The sequence below is a fragment of the Enoplosus armatus genome, chromosome 16 (assembly GCF_043641665.1).
Source record: "Enoplosus armatus isolate fEnoArm2 chromosome 16, fEnoArm2.hap1, whole genome shotgun sequence".
NCBI classification, from domain to species: domain Eukaryota; kingdom Metazoa; phylum Chordata; class Actinopteri; order Centrarchiformes; family Enoplosidae; genus Enoplosus; species Enoplosus armatus.
In genome coordinates this window covers 12,360,460-12,377,422 of record NC_092195.1, presented here as the reverse complement: position 1 = coordinate 12,377,422, position 16,963 = coordinate 12,360,460, and the positions used below count along the sequence as shown (strand labels likewise).

The 16,963-nt window shown below is 40.4% G+C and overlaps 2 protein-coding genes across 2 annotated transcripts; both read right to left on the bottom strand.

Moving 5' to 3' along the window:
• Nucleotides 1-1,705: 1,705 nt before the first annotated feature.
• sf3b4 (splicing factor 3b, subunit 4) lies at nt 1,706-5,858 on the bottom strand. Its single transcript, XM_070922108.1, has 6 exons — nt 5,819-5,858; nt 4,723-4,851; nt 4,041-4,583; nt 3,155-3,322; nt 2,604-2,765; nt 1,706-1,997 (listed from the first exon to the last, which is right to left on the bottom strand). The coding sequence occupies exons 1-6, from the start codon at nt 5,850-5,852 to the stop codon at nt 1,831-1,833; spliced, it is 1,203 nt and encodes a 400-aa protein (XP_070778209.1). The 5' UTR covers nt 5,853-5,858; the 3' UTR covers nt 1,706-1,830.
• A 3,502-nt stretch (nt 5,859-9,360) lies between these two features.
• On the bottom strand, nt 9,361-15,121 carry lix1l (limb and CNS expressed 1 like). The gene is made up of 6 exons (XM_070922043.1): nt 14,782-15,121; nt 12,221-12,384; nt 11,731-11,871; nt 11,066-11,161; nt 10,561-10,638; nt 9,361-9,847 (listed from the first exon to the last, which is right to left on the bottom strand). The coding sequence occupies exons 1-6, from the start codon at nt 15,119-15,121 to the stop codon at nt 9,596-9,598; spliced, it is 1,071 nt and encodes a 356-aa protein (XP_070778144.1). The 3' UTR covers nt 9,361-9,595.
• Between the last annotated feature and the right edge of the window lie 1,842 nt (nt 15,122-16,963).

Genomic DNA, 16,963 nt, shown 5'->3' with positions numbered 1-16,963 from the left:
GCCAATTTACACAGCCTACAAATACAGCCGGATTAAAACAGAAATCTGTCACAAATAGCAGGCGATTGTCTGCTCGCCGGCATCCTGACATCTGCGCTCATTCTTAGAAATCACACCGCCAGCAGCTTGTCACGACTTGGATTAGATTATGGAAAGGCCCCGCGTCTCGATTCACAAAATTGATCTTAATTGCTGTGTGAAGCAAACGGTTGGATAACACACCGATCGTCTCTTCCTCATGAGGTCTTAATGCAAAACAAATCCATATATAAAAATCCACCTCTATAAGACGCCATCAGCCGTTCGTTGTTATTCACGTTATATTCAAGCTCACCTTTATTCCTGCGATGTGGTCCCTGTTCAGGAGGGAGATGGTGATGAGGAGGGTGAGGAGAAGGATGAGGATGATGATGCGTACGAGGCTGCTGCCGTGAACCGAGTGATGATGCTGTGCGGTTTGAAGGAGAGAAGCCCACGCCATCCACACACACTCAGTGATGTGCAGGGGTCCCCTCCCCCATGCAGACCCTCACGAGCGCATTTACGCCTTCATATCTGGAGGGGTTTGGCGCATATCTGCACACAATCTGCGCACATTTCCTCCACTTTCCTCCAGATTTGCACAGGCTCGTGCGCCTCTAAACTCGTGCAATATACGCTTTTTTTCCTCCGATATAAATGCAATTGGGCTAATGATGGTTTGTGCACACAATGTTAAGAAACACTGACTTCACATAAAATGCACACTATACATACATACATACATACCCTAGCACGCATATGCGCACAAACATCTTATTTTCACAAATAGTCTTTACATATGAATATCGAATTGTGTGCACAGACAACACACGTGCAAGCGCACCTGACTCCTGTTGCCATGCCAACCACTTGCCATACCCTTGATCCCTTCTACTGCATCAAGACCTGCTATGAAGAAACGCGAGCTTTCCTCACAGACAGCGTGATGTCATCAGCTGTACCATTCAGATACATTTTCTCTATGAACGTAATAAATATAACTTTTGTTGTTTGTTTGTCTCAAACATGAGGATGTGTAGTAGTTCAATGTGCAGGAGATGGACTTATTCTAAATATCAGTCTTAAAAAGCAACAGTTCAATGGGATTTGGGGAAAAACTATAAAGATGCATTTAGAAACTTCACCAACAATAACACATCACTCTTTTTTAGACTGTGTGGCCAAACAGCTGGTTGCACCCATTGTCCTAATGTACAGGTTTTGCTGAGGATCTAAATCTTGACCAATTCTATAACCACAAACATTGGACCAAAACTTCCACCAACAGACAAGTAATATCTAAATGTACTTGCCTTTTTCCAACAGCAGACATTTTGACTGGTGGTATAGTACAGCACGAGGAACCAACATTACTGATGGCTCCATTTCCAACAGGACACGTAAATAAAATGCAGCTACCGTGCACACTGAGAATGAAACCTTCGTATTTTCAACACATCGCTATATATGCTGTCTTGGGATTGACCTAAAGAAGGCCTCTTCTCTGCTACAATTGGCGCAGAATCTTTGGTTGAGCACAAAGTAAAGCAAATTGTTAAACTTCAATCCAAAAGCGGGGAAACTTTGAGCTACTAAACTAAAAATGATCATTAAGTGATATTTGTGGGTGAGACAGAAAAAAATAATTCCAAAACTTGTACTAAAAATTTTATTTGTCAAGAGGTCTTCATCTGTACAGTGACCAAAAGAAATACAAACAGGTGGTTAAATTATTCTCACTATTACAAACTCAAGTAGATCGTAAGATGTTAAAAAAACAAGAGAGCCGTTTCTGCAGTCTGAGATGGATTACGGTGGCATTGGTGCTCTCATAGGAACCCGGGGTGGGACACCGGGGGGCCTTGGAGGCATTGGAGGTCCTCTCTGGAAACCAAAAGGAGGACGAGGAGGGAGGCCAGCACCGTAGCCAGGTGGAGGCATGGGAGGAGGAGGCCCTCTCATACCTACATGTGGACCTGAGAAAGGATCAATGGTGCAATGAATGTCTAGTGAAATACAATATAAAAAACAAAGTCAATAAAAACAGATGCAACCATGGCACTGCTCTCATGTTTAGAAATCGTGGTAAACAATAAACAAGCTTTAGTGCCGCCACTTCTGACAGTGACAGTGTCAGAAATCCTGGACCATAATTTAAACACTGTGACCATCTAAATCAGCTCTCAATGAACTTGTCTCAACCGTGTCTCGTCCAATCTAGGACCAAAGATGTCTCCACGTGTCTCTCATTATTGAAGCAGTTTCCGACAATGGTGAAGGTGTCCTTCAAAAATTCATTGGGCTAAGACAACCCAGCAACAGAATTTGGTTAACCAATAGCAGGACTGCCCATACTAGCTAATTTGTCAATGTAGTCATGGCAACATGGGTATGTGTCAATACTACAAATCAATAAATCTATTTTGCGCATAACACAGATGTGTATAAGTACGGTTCAGCTGTTCCTTTACAGACAATACTGCCTTGAGACATGTTCCCCCTCATATGACAGAGACAGGATTTGTAAGCTGAAGACACTTTTATGTGACAACAAAGACTCAAGGAGAGGCCACAGTACTTACCCATGGGAGGTCCATACGGCGCTCTGGGTGGCATGCCCATAGGCGGGGGTGGGGGCATGCCAGGAGGTGGCGGTGCCCGTGCTTGATTTGATCCTGGGGGAGCAGGAGGTGGAGGCACCATGCCAGGAGGAGCAGGAGGGGGCATGGGCATCTGAGGCATACCTGTGTCACAGAATACATTGCATCACAACAGCCACTTATGGTTAACAGTGCAAGACAATGATCTGTGAATAACACAGTTATTAATATGGGCAGAGATGCTTGGCCATTTCTGATTTTAAATGTACTGATGGTGAAGACTTTTCTTTTCTTTTTTTTTTTTTAATCTGACAGTGATTATTTTCTGCCTATTTGACACAGTTTGTAATGGGGAAAGTATCTTAGAGAGACTTAGAGAAATTATTCCTTTCTTTTAGTTTTTGAAGACATCCATTACAGACATCTAGGACACACAGACCTACTACTTAGTATGTTCAAACTTTGTGAGTATATTTTTGCACTTCCCACTTTCAGCCACTGTGGAAACATTTGAATCTAGAACAAAATATTACCTGGATGCATGTTGGCAGGAGGGAAGGGTGGTGGCCCAGGTGGATGCCCACCACCGCCAGCCTGTGGGCCTGGTCCCCCTGCATTTGGAGGCATGGACATTGAAGGGGGCATTGATGGAGGCATCGATCCCGGAGGAGGAACGGGAGGGAAACCAGGAGGTGGCATGCCTGCACAGAAACAAGTCGTATTTACATTTCATATTCTACTCTGTCTGTTAAATAATCTAGTCATCTGTCATTGGCTGTCTTGTTCAGTTTTAGTTAGAGACATCAAGATTTAATCAAATCAATTCCATTATCACCAGTCAGCAGCACACTTACAGTTCCTACAGGATTCTACTTCATCTCATTGCCGGTAATGAAACCTGTTATCTACTCTCATGGCAGTCGCCACATTCAATAGCTCAATCCATAACTATAAATCACAGGTAGCTGCTGTATATGGAATATGATACACACATCAACGCCATTGGTTACAGCTTTAAGAAACAAAAAGTCAAGATATAAAAGAAAGAAAATTGTAGATGTATAACTATACCAGCAACTAGGGTCTTTGCACCCTGGCAGGACATGTAATGACATGTAACAGTTAAAAGGCACAAAGCCAACAGAGCTAGTAGTACAACTGCCATTTTGCGCCTGCGTCAAACCATACAGATATACACTATACTACATTATGTTCTCCATCAGTGTATGACCTGAAATCATCATCTACTAAGTTATTATAAATGGGATTTTTCCTCATCTGGTGATGAATAATGGTTGAAAATGTTCCTCAAGACACTGCAACTGTGTTTAAATAATGTACAACTGAAAAGAGCAGAGCCACAGAACATCCTATATGTTTTAACATCTACCCTGTGTAACCACAGTATTTCAGTCATACCTGGCATGGGCATCCCACTTCCCAGTGCAGTTAGGACCGGTGTTGGAGCACTCGGTGGTGGCGGAGCGTCTGCGAACAGCTGATGTGGCCTGTCTGCCTGGGACAGAGGGTTTTGGGCAGCCAGGAGTCGCTCTGCAGCCGAACCATGTCGTTCTCCTTTGGAGTCCTTCTTGAAGGCATAGGACACTGTGATGGGCCTGTTACAGAGGTACTGGCCATTCATGGCCTCAATTGCGGCATCTGATGCGTCAAAGCTAGCAAAATTGATGAAAGCATAACCCTTGGAATTGCCCGTGTCTGGGTCTCGCATGATCTTTGGCGTCTGGAGGATCACGCCAAAGGCACTGAATGTGTCGTAGAGCAGCTTCTCATCAATCTCTGGGTCCAGATTACCAATGAAGATGTTAGCACCCACATCCAGGTTTTTGTTGTGCGCAGAGGCCTTATTAACTCGTATTGGTTTGCCATAGAGCTTTATCATATTCATGATTTTGATGGCATAGTCCGCATCCTCTTCACTAAGGAACTCCACAAAGCCATAACCTGAGAAGGAGAGGAAAAGGTTAGCTCCATGCTTGTTATTTATCTGCAAAAGAGATTCTTAAGGGATACAAACAAAATGTCAACTGACATGTTGCTACCTTGGTCATCACAGTTTTAGAGAATATTAGCTGATACTCACCTTGATGTTGGCCAGTGACCCTGTCTTTGGGCATGTGTGTGTTGACCACAGGACCAGCCTGCAGGAAAAGCTCCCATAGTAATGGCTCTGACACTTTCTCATCCAAGCCGCCGACATACACAGTGGCATCTGAAAGAACAAATAAGTATTAGAGATAAACTTCATACGGAAAACGTCTTAGATGTCCAAATTAGATGAAAATTTAACATGGCTTTGAGTTCAGTCAAAATTCAAAGCATTGGAGATACTTAACACAATAAGCTTCATTCCAGTGGCTACGATTAAAGTTATACATAAAAAGGTTGCACATAAAAAGCTCTGCATTATGATCCGTTTGCTACAAACGAACTGATTGCGACTGCAAGAAATGTTGAATAAAAGCTTGTGTCACTTCAGTTCTCTGGAAAAGATAGTTAAATATTGAGATTACAGCTGGAGGATATGACGTAAAAAAACAACTATGCAAAATTAGTTACCGTAATATTTTGTTATGTTGTTCCTAAACAACGTGGCTTTTCTTAGAGGCTACATTAGAGCTAAACAATAAAGCTTTCTAACCTTTTTTGACTGAAGTGAGCAATGATTACTTAGCTAATAATAATGCTATTTTCTACAGACCACATCCCCCATCTCCGACTTATCAAATGCTGTGTAACAGCAATTAGTACAATGAGGAAAAAGTGTGATCGTTTGTTTAATCAACATGATGTGCCACAGACTGTATGGTAGCTTGCTCGGCTAATTTTAGCTATTAGCTATCAGGACGTAGCCCTGCGTCTAGAATGCTATTTAACAACCGCCACACTTCAAATCAATCAAAAATCAACGCTACACATAGACTCATATGCAGCAAGCAAGTAAAAGACACTAGATTAAAATATTTTAACTGAATGGCTAAATTAGCGGCAAGCCAAGCTAACGACAACTGTACACTTCCATGTGATCGACCGGTTGTTTACCACAAACTATTAGCTAACTAAGCGGCCAGCGGCGCTCACGAAAACAAGTGGAGCAGTTACAAGTGTAACCCACAAGCAGATTCATAAACAACTGAAACAAAAGGCTAAAACGGGTGGGGTTATAATGATACTTTTACCTTGGTTTCTCTCTGAAATTGGTCCCGCTGCCATGTTGAATGAACAACGCACGGCGAGCGTCCTGAACTGAGGCCCCGCCTCTTCCTGCCTGTGTGCCGGAGGCGGAAGTAATGAAATAAAATAGAATGAAATAAAATGAAATAAAACTAAATAAAAATATATTAAATAAATTAGATTAAAAGTATCTGTTTTTTCGTTTCTAGATAATTTACCACATAGAATAAAGAAAGTGACAGTGATTTTGTGGGTAATATAATAATTAGGCTATGGTCCCTTTGGTTACAGGAGTGACTAACTTTGGGTAGCCATTCAGAGGCGAGAGATTAAATCTTCAGTCAAACAAAAGATTCCTTGTTATTTTGAACAGAAAATTTAGTGTTCAAACTGCATATCCACAACAAAGGCTATTATCATACACACGTGGAAAGATCCTATAAACCGTGTTTTCTAGCCTTTTTTCCTTTTTCTAGCTAATTCATGTTACTTCCATGAAAACACAGCTCTAGTCCAAATGTGATTCAGAGCACACTATCCCTATGTACATTACTTACCATGTGTAAATGTCATCCTAAAATGCTTGTGAAAAGCTACTTTTTCATTAATGTAAATTACACTCATACATTCAAACCATTACAAATGCAAATCTATTTACTTGGTCCTAGTTATATATGTTCAGTTGTTCACCATTGTACTAAGCAGTGAAATACGTGACATGACAAATTAATAAACAGTTGTATGAGTCAATTTATTACATCATATAAATCTACTAAAAGTATAAACATGGAATACAAAATGCTCATAGAAAATACATACAATAAGGGCCTTGAGAAACACTTTTATAAAACAATACTGTATAGAATATGAAAAATATAAAAACAAAACTTAATCAACACATCATGCATCAAAGCCAAAAGATGAAAAGCCCACGTTTTGTTTTTAATAAAATGGCAAAAAAACAAAGTTTAAAAAAGCCTTCAATGATAATGATCACAAAGAAAGTTCAAAGGCATTTGTAAGAGGAGAGCTCTGAGATTAATGGCTTGTGTGTCAAAAATCACACACATAATAAGCATCTAAATTAGAAGAAAAACGCAAACAATTCAAGATCTCTAGCCTCATCCCTGTGACCAGCTCATTTAAATACTTGTTACACTGCAGCTTTAGCATGAGTGCACTGGTAGTACAGTACGTTTTTAGGTTGGACTTCATGGGACGATACAATCACGGATGAATTCAGAAAATGTATCTGCAGATGAGATTCTGGGAGGATGAGTAAACCACAGTGAAAAGTAAAATGTGAGATTAACAGGGTTGTATTCAAGCTGCAGAACTGTGAGGCCAAAGTGTTCTTTGTATCAGTTTAAAGGTGTATTTCAACTTTTCAGTATGTACTGAAGAGAGCTGCAGGGTCGTTGCCAAGAAGACAAAATTACTTAGAAACATTTTTTGTGCTGCACACATATTTTGCAAGCCGAGTACCAAACAAACAATACATAATGATTATAAATGTATACCACAGGCAGTAAGATTTAATAGACCCTTCATAATCTAATGTCATGTAACATATTTAAGGGATAGCTCGACATTTTGGGAAATATGTTTATTCACTTTCTGGTGGAGGGTTAGAAGAAATGATTTATACCACTTTCACGTCTGGACTGTAAATATTAAGCTACCGCAAGCAACAGATTAGTTGGAGGTGGGTGGATTTCAGTGCTGCTGGACAGAGCCAGGCCAGCTGTTTCCTGTCTTTATGCTAAGCTAGGCTAACTGGCTGCTGGCTGTAGCCTTATATTTAATGCACAGATATGAAAGTGGTATCGATCTTCTCGTCTAAATCTCTGCCAGAAAGTGAATAAGCGAATTTGCCAAAATGTTGAACTAGTACAGTAATATAGCATGTAATCTATAATTTTACCTTACATGAAATGACAAAAAACGCTGTAAAACAGAGTAGAACATCATTTAAGACCTCATTCAACAAAATTAAACTTTAGAGCTGTCAAACTATTGCATGTTACCAATTTTATAAAGGCACAATGATCCCAGGGAAGAGATACAGCAATAAAATACTAAAATTGGTTCTGGATTTAATCATACTCCATCTCTGCTCCTTTGTTTTCTATTTGCATGTCTCCTCAAATTTAGTGTAATCAGTTTCTGCTGTTGACAATCCAGCATTCAGCAGCGAGACGGGTCCTCCTGCTGTTTAACTGGCAGAACTCACTGCCCACATTTCCCTCCAGCCAGAGCCGCACATTATCAATTAAACTCTCTCTTCCATTACATGGGGTCTTTAAAAGGCTACTCACTGAAATGCCTTCATCCTTATAATGTATTCAATACATTTTAGATAGATCAAGGAAAATAAACATATCACATTTACAGTATAAATGAAATCAGGTCCTTCAACATAAAAATATTTGAAAGATGATAAGTGCGCGTTTCATATATTGTTTTTAGCCCATGGAAATACACTAGCGCTGCTAACAAACAAATTCTGCTTCCAGTATGTCAGAAAAGATAAACCACAAGTGCTGGTACTGTTTTGTATTGACTACAATGACTCACACATGATGAATCATTTTAACAAAAGATCCCTCAACTCATTGTTTTTGGCCTTCACATTTTACCTCCACTCAACACTGCGTGGCTGTTCGTTGTTTCTGCAGAGGGCCCGACCTACGCTTTAGTCGACCAGGCAACAACTCCTCTAGATGAAGCACATGACGAACACAATCCGTATCACAAGAGTAATTCAATAGTCTAAATGTTAAACAACGTCGCTTTGCAGATCCTTTAGTCGATAGCACACTGAAAATATACATTCAGCTAGTGTCATGGTCACCAAGCGTACAACGAACACCAAAACGAACACGAAATAGTCAAAAGCCTTCACAAACAAAAAGGAAAAAAAGAAAACATAGTGATGGTTCACTATCTGATTTTGTTTTTAAAACCTGAGCTGCTGTCAGAGCAATCAGTCACCTGCTGACATTTTTGCAAAGTACCCTCAAATGATTACATGATCCAATAAGTGTGTTTCAATGCTTATTTAAATTCTGGTATTATTTGAGGATGCAATTTCCGCATACTTACACGATATTCTCATTACAACAGGCAGAACAGGGTTGTGTACCCATTAGGGAAGAATTATTACGTGGGAGCTTTTATCCCGTTGCTGTTCTTGCCATTTTTTTGTGGTGATATTTTAGAAATATTTGGATTATTAGTGGACACAGGGTAACTGCCGTCAAGGTTTACATTTTACCACCTTCTCTTGCCAGAGTCCAAAATACTATATGCAAGTAAACCCGCAAAAAACATGAAAGAAACTTCCATACCTTGATCAAATGTGTTTGGTTTGATGGGTCATATTAACTTATGTCCCGTACATTCACTGATGAAAGGCAGGCTTTGTTTCTGTACGTCTACTTCGAGTAAATACAGTATGAAATAATGAAAAAAAAACATGTAAACCTCAGTCAGCTGGTATGCCAAGCACGTTTATAGGTATTTAAAAAAAAAAAGAAAGCACTGTTATCCTGTAATCACTAGGCACAAAGAGGTAACGGCTATAGCGGCAAGTGTTTGTTTTATGGACGGATGTGCATACTGTAAGTCAAAGGCCTGATTACCTGGTCCTCATAACAAAACACAAGATACGAAACCTAAAAGCTCAGACGATATCACCTTTATATCTATGAAGGGATCAATATTGTTACCAGGAATCCTACAGAGTTTGAAGGCATGTTTCCGGTGGGTGGACGGTGGGTTTAGTGTGAGGGCAGGGTGGCAGTGTTGGCTGCATTGAGTTGGCCCACAGCTAACATCAGGATGTCTTTCTTCTCTTTGTAAAAACGCAGTTCTCTGCCCGCCAGCCTGGCGTCCTCCAGTTCTCGCTCCGTTGACGCCACCTCCTGCGCAATAGTGGCCGCCACACTCTGTTCTCGGTTCACCCAGTCGGCAGCCATCTGAGTGCGCATGTCATCGTCCAGAGCCCGGTGGGAATAGTGAGCCAGCACTTCCTGCAATAAGATAAGTTCAGTAATATCAGAGAGGGAAAGCTAAGTGTTCTTGCCAACTCAAGATCTAGTAAGACTTCAGTAAATCTTTGGCCATGGCTGGCAAAATTCTTAGGTAAATGATATAAAGCATCAGATTTGAAGCAGGGACGCACCGATGTTGGCGGAGATACTGATTTTATTCAGAAGACTTTCATTCAAAATTAAGGGTTTCCACTATCAATACATACATTCACTTGGTAGCAGTGGGCTGCCAACTCAGTTTTTAGCACCACAGCAATCTTTGGCCTCAAATATTTGGCCTTTAAATATGGTACAAGAGAGCACTGATATTAAATCAGTACTCAGCATTGGCAGATAGCTCAAGCTGAGGTTTCAGACTTATCGGGAAAGTAAAAGTCGAATTGGTGCCCTAATTTGAAGATACTTCTATGACTCTTCATGTCGGCTGCACAACCAAGAGGGTTAACTGTAAGGCAACTAGAGATAACTTTTAAAATACATCATTTAGGTACACTGTGTTAGAATTTATGATCTTATTTTCCTGCTCATGCTCCCACTCGTGGTGAGAAGAAAAAAATGTTTAATCCGTCTGGACCAGTCATGCCATGTAGGGAAGCATTTGACACATTGTTTAGGAAACTTGACGAAAAAGTGATGAAAACTATTACTGCACTTGGATAATTGAACCCTCTCTGCGGGATGAATGACAGTACCTGTCGGGAACACTGTCGTTCTCTCATGGCTTTGAGACTCCCGTTCCAGTGCAGAAGCTGGAACACGGTCATCAGCTCCTGAAACACAAACACAGCCGAGCCAGCAGCAATAAGCAATCAAACTACAGAACACTCAGTATGAAGCCATTCAGAATTGCAAAGCATGCATGCTTCCTTCAGATTTCCAGGTCACATGTGGGTTCAAACTAATGTATATTACCCCGCTGGAAGTGTATGAGCTTCACACAGAATGTTGGTATATTTGTCAAAGTGTCGCTAGTATGCTAAACGCACACAAACCAGAAATCTCTTTAAAACATTTATTTGGTCTCGATTTTTTTTTTTACATTGTATGTATACACATTCAAGCTCAACACATGCAAAACATTATAAGGCAGCAACTGGGCTCAAACCAATGCCAATGCTATTTCCACATTATCCTGGTGCGTCAGAGTAACATAAAATGCAACTTAACACGACACAGACATTCCTGAAGTTTATGCACCTGAAACTCAAGCATGGATTTTCCTTTGTTGGACTCAAGCATGAAGCGAAATGCCCCGATTCCTGTGTTGGGATTGTCAGCCTCTTCTCTGTTTCCCTGTAAACAACAAGAAGTTAATTTCAGTGAGTGTGCTGTGTTGGCCCAAACAACAGCTTGACAAATACTGGATTTCTGGGTAAATAAAATATGTGCTGTATGCAGTATGAAACATTTTTTGGTAGTGGGGGAGTTGGCTGAAATAATGATATCTGGCGTCTCCATGAAGAATGTAATCATGTTTCTCCAGACATCTGAGTAGGGCTTTAACAATAAATTCAACATAGCCACCACCTTGGCAGAAGTTTCAGATTTAGGAGGTAGTTCAAGGCAAAGTAACCTTCCTTCATTTTCTTTTCGAAGCATCAATTATTGGTATGCATTGTGCATACTTTCAAAACATCTATTGTACTGCAAATATCCATGTGCATGTTGCCAAATACATTACATATACATACATATTAAGTAATATACAGTACTTCCATATGCATCTTACATATGTGTCCTTTCTTGTCCTTGTTTTTTATTCAATGCTGTGATATACTGCAGATACACTGTGACTTTGCTTCCGGACTGACTGTTAAGTACTTAAGCACACAACCCTCTGTAATTTATTATACGTAACTTACATTGAAGGAGGCCAGAGCCTCACTGACGCTCTTCTCAATGAAGTCGTCTGTGATGCGACGAGAGGGATGTTCATTGAAAACAGAGTTCATCAGGGCAATCTTGGCAGCGCTGCGTCTCGCCTCGGCCTTGGTGGGACAGAACTGTCAAACAGTGAAGAAGAACATGCATTAGCGATCAGATACCATCAGAAACACAGATATACAGTCAAAAAGCTAAAGACAGCCAGTGTTTATTTGGAGTAAAGTTCGCAACAGCGCGCACAGACCTTAATTTGCTGTCTTGTGGCCTTGAGTTTGCATCCTTATTTGGTATGTTGTAGTTACAAGCGTGTTGGAATTTTGTAAGCTTGAATGACCATTTTTCTTACATTAATCGTACAGTATGGAGGGTTTCTCCACAACACAGCACGTTCATTGATGTCCAATTATCGCTATCTTAAAATCAAAGAAAAACTGCTGTTATCACAGTAAGAAAATGCAGACACGGTACCTGGAAACTTCCGAAGCAGCTGCCTCCGGGAAGACTAACATAGCAGACATATGGAGGGCTGTTGGATGGGACCATTTCATAAACAACTAGAGCTCCGTTGCGCAGGTCGGCCCCTCTGGTCAGCTTCATCTGCCAAAACTCCTGTAAAGCTTCCACCACGTTTACTGGAGGGCACAGAGATAAAAGAAGCCTTGTCACAATGTGGTATATCAACACTTTCTTTTATAATTAACCCTACTTACATAGAAATATTCTGGTTTCTAGAAATCAAAATGCTTTCTGCGATGAGTTTGCATTTCAAGTGCCATTCGTTACTGGCTGTCCTCTGCAACATCCTCTCTAAACACAAAGATGGAAAGGGTGGGGGGAAGGTCATCTCAAGGGTGCCGGAGGTTTTTCCTGAAAAATATTTAGGTGGCTCTCCTTAGAGGAAACTGTGCATCACCTCAGAGGAGCTGCTTAAAGAAACACACCCTCAGCTCTACACTTTATGAGCCCATGTGAGAACGTTACATTCCTGCCCTCCAAAAGGAAACAACAACAAAGAAAAGCAGTAAAATTTGCAACTGAGTCAGAAAAGAGTATTTGGGTTTGGCTGCAGCCAACATTATCCAGGGCTCTTTGACTTCTGTTACCTCTCAGCTCTTTCCCGCTGAGCTCTCACTGTTTGATACGAACACTGGCAGCCTGCTTCTCGCTCTCGTACTGTGTCTGGAGCCTGATCAGTGCGTTTTAGGGCTGCAGCCTTGCAGCTATTGAGGCCTCTGTAAACAAGCCGAGATATTTTCTGACATCAGATACATAAATCCCTAAACTGCAATCCAAATTATTTTGTTATTGCTCTTACTGTGTGTGAACGTTCACTATAAACTCTTCTCTTGTTGTTAGCCAATTATTAAGTAATAACTTATGTGCTATTGAAAACAGCAATTCAAGTACTATTAACAGACGTGAAAGTTGCTCTCTGTGACATTACTTTCACAACAAATATATATATGAACTCTTTCTTTAAACATATTCTTTCAAAAGTATCCTTCCAACAGTTAACTTAAGCTGGCACTAGATGTATGATGAGCCTCGGGATGTTCAGTATATTTATTACATTTTACTGAAATGTAGAGTAGTTTCCCTAAATCAGGGACCAAGCAAAGTAGACGAACACACTAAAACAAATTCAGACCCTGACAAAGTTATTTTTGAGCATTTCAAGGGTTCAGGACAGCGATATGATAACACATAGAGACAGGAAATATTGGGAGATAGTGGAGGATGGCTGGCCTGGCAATCACCACATATCTGACAAATGTGTCACAGAAAAAAAGGAAAATTAGAAAAATTATTAAATAAATTGTCACTTGACAATTATAGTCTTAATAGTGTTTTTATTGCAAATGTAAGCCTTTTAATTCCCTGGTAATGGCATAATTATAACGATACCACAGGAAAAATGAAGAAAACCCAAATTACAATATAATGTAGTGGAAATAATTATTGCCAAATGCCAAAATGTGACACACGTTTTCTTCTGTAAAAACGTGATAATACAGCCCTGATGAAACAGTCTTTATGGTGCTGCCAATGTTGGCGGTGTTAAGTAGCCTAAATGGGATAAAAGAGGGAAGAGACTGTTAGTCAGTGCATGGAGGGACAATCTTTTGGAAATAAATCCTATTAGCACCAAAACAGGAACACTTGAATCAGCTCCACCTGCCAACACAATAGCAGGTTTTTAGTCTAGTGTTAGTCTTAAGCATAGCTCTTGCCAGTGTGCTGTAGTGATTAATAAATAGATGAAAAGATTGGTAAAGAGGGACCATCATCATGAGGCAAACAGCACAAATAAATGATATATTTAGAACATCACTAATTCATGCTTATTTCTATAAGAAGTAATTATAGGTGTGAAAATCAATCTGGTACCACTTACTAAAACATATAGTCTGGATGATACACAAAATATTTTTGGTCATCTCTAAAAAGATGGTTACATTTTATTGTGCTCAATAAAAAACAGGATTACCTGATTTTAACCTCTACATTTTTACTACTGACGCTGTGTAAAGCCCCTGTGTTTCCTTTGTTACTTTATTTTCATATTTCGCACCAGTAGTGAACCGTGTCCAATGTAAAACAGGATGAATTTAATGTGGCTAATTTATAGGTATAATAGCTTATTGTTCGTAAATGTAATCCCCGAAGAGCTGTGGTACTTAATCCTATAATGAAGTGATTGAAGCCACGGTTGCTACAACTATGTAAATATCAAAGGAAAACTTTAAATCCCAGAAAGAAACATAGTAGAGATACTGCATCAGGTGAAAACTACCACAGTACGCGGTAAAACAATATAAAGTCAGTGTATTAGACACTGTAACATAAACATGAACATCACAGGAATGTAGGTCGTGTTTTTTCCGTTGCTAATCCATTTCCAAACAAATGGCGCAGCTAAAAGTGGCTTTGTGCTCCTCAAAACTCCCCAAGTACAAACTGAACAGTATGACACAGATTAACACCATTATCTGCACATAAAACAGAGCTTTAGCACAGCTGGACGTTACCTCTGCCGTAACCTTGTGTGTGTTTGGCGAAGCTGCGGACCACAGCCTCCACCGCCTCCTTCAGCACCGCCGGGTTCCCCGGGTTACAGTGGCCGGTAGCCCCCGGCCCCAGCCCCGCTCCGATGCCACCGTAAAGGCTGTGGAACTGCAGCGGAGGCGGCGGCGGAGGAGGCCCGCATGAAGCGGCCAGAGAGGCCGGGGAGGGCAACAGCGGCGCGATGGGGACCGTAACCCCGGGCCGGAGAGAGGAGCGGAGGGTCCCGGTGGGTCCTGAACCGAATCCAATCCCTGGCTGTAGCCTCTGAGGGCGGATACTGTCCGGGATAACGTTAGATTCCATTGTGCTAACGTAACGTCTGCGAAGCCCCGGTGTGGATGAAATTTAGACCGATCAACCCGACGGGTTCTGGTTCAAAAATGGTCTCTAAGGGCTGAATGAACAAATTGTCTGCAGGCTTTTGTCAATCACAGCCGAAAGAAGTACTTAGCCGATGTTCATTCGACACATATCACTGCTGCTATGCATCCTCACTCTCTGGATTAGGCTAAGGGGTTGTCAGTCAAATGATGCCTTCAAGGAACCCTGGTATTCTACAACGTCTCAACTAAATTACTTTCACACCAGTATTTTTGCTTGTTTAACCATGGATGTACAGGTTTTTAGCCCATTATCATAATAGTAAATGGTAGATAATTCTATATTTTTATCAGTTGTGTGCTCTGTTGTAGGCATGTAAAGTCATGTGCTGCGCAATGTTTTATGCAGGAAAGTCACAGATTAGTGATGGAAGATGTGGTGCCACTAAAAAATGTACAAATAAGCAAATTACTCTACATGGCAGAAGGCTTGTTTGTACTGCTATTATGTTAATTTGTAAAACCAGGCCTTTAATATCTGAAAAACAATGTAATAGTTTAAAATAGTCAAACAGCACAGAACATTTTCTTTACAGTGTATAGTTCGTTCGAAGCATATGCATGCAGTTGTGATATTTCCGATATTCTCTGTAGCACCTGAAGGGAGCTGGAGAAAGTCAGAGAAATATCAAGACAAGAAATCTGAGCCTCCTGTGTTCTCCTCTGGCACCAACAGAGTACAACTACAGTGTGGGTTTACAGCTCCAGCTCTGCAGCCTGAAGCATGTGATTAAAACTTGGAAGCGGAGTAACTCAGTTTTCTCAATAAGAAGGCGAAACAAAAATGATGATCCTTCTATGAAACAGTGAAATAGATACTGTACTGCAAGTTTGAGTTAGTGGACCACCAACATTGTGCAGAACAAAGACTTGAACAGGAAATGGGACCTCCTCTTGTGCTTCCTAAATGCTTTTTTATGACTTTCTGGAACTTGTGTAATTTTTCATTCTTTCTGTGGTCTGGTATGAAGCCACAGCAGTCCGGAGGAACTGGGGAGCATTTGAATTTATCTTTTTTTTAAAACTGAATCTGCAAAAACATTTTTCAACAAATTCTAGTAGACTGTGAAAGTCTCACAGAAGCCACGAAAAAGTATCTAAAATCTAAAAGTTGAGATGTGACCTGTTCGATTTGTTTACCACAACAGAAAGGAAAATCAACAAGTCATTTATCACAGTTGTAATGAGTGTTTGGCTCACTGGAGGGCGTGCTCTCATTTCAGTTAATCTCAGCTGTGCAGCTCAGTGACATTTGGACATTATAGTGTTGTTCTCTAGTCTTTTTCTGCGCCTTAGTTTGTATAAGCTCCATGATGGATTCAACTTTAATGCAGGAGCAAAGTCAAAGAAAGCCAAAGCAAAGTTGCTGTAAGTGGATGGATCCTCTGACATAAATACTGAATGTATCAACTTTTTTCTTTCCCTCATTGTTGATCAACTATTATTATAACTAACAGTAAGCTGACCTGTGCAATTTTTGACTTTGACAAAACCCAGTGGTGGAAAATAACTGAGTACTTTTACTTAAGTACAATTTTGAGGTTCTTTATTTGAGTATTTATCATTTATGCTACTTTATACTTCTACTTGACTACATTTCAGAGGTGAATATTGTACTTTTTACTCCACAACTTTGACGTGGTAGCAATAGTGACTAATTACTTAATTATTAATATGATAAACTGTGATTAAAAAAAATACAATGCATTGTTGGGACATTTCCCCTCCAAACTTTTCACAAGGTTTCCATTAAACAATTAAACAG

What these genes read in the sequence shown, in the direction of transcription:
- sf3b4 (XM_070922108.1), bottom strand. Translation starts at nt 5,852, where the DNA reads ATGGCAGCGGGACCAATTTCAGAGAGAAACCAAG. An exon ending in AATTTCAGAGAGAAACCAAG is followed by an intron (nt 4,852 to 5,818) that starts GTAAAAGTATCA and finishes TTGTTCTTTCAG; the next exon opens with ATGCCACTGTGTATGTCGGC. An exon ending in TCCTGCCAACATGCATCCAG is followed by an intron (nt 2,766 to 3,154) that starts GTAATATTTTGT and finishes TCTGTGACACAG; the next exon opens with GTATGCCTCAGATGCCCATG.
- lix1l (XM_070922043.1), bottom strand. Translation starts at nt 15,121, where the DNA reads ATGGAATCTAACGTTATCCCGGACAGTATCCGCCCTCAGAGGCTACAG. An exon ending in CACACAAGGTTACGGCAGAG is followed by an intron (nt 12,385 to 14,781) that starts GTAACGTCCAGC and finishes TGTGCCCTCCAG; the next exon opens with TAAACGTGGTGGAAGCTTTA. An exon ending in AACGACAGTGTTCCCGACAG is followed by an intron (nt 9,848 to 10,560) that starts GTACTGTCATTC and finishes ATCTTATTGCAG; the next exon opens with GAAGTGCTGGCTCACTATTC.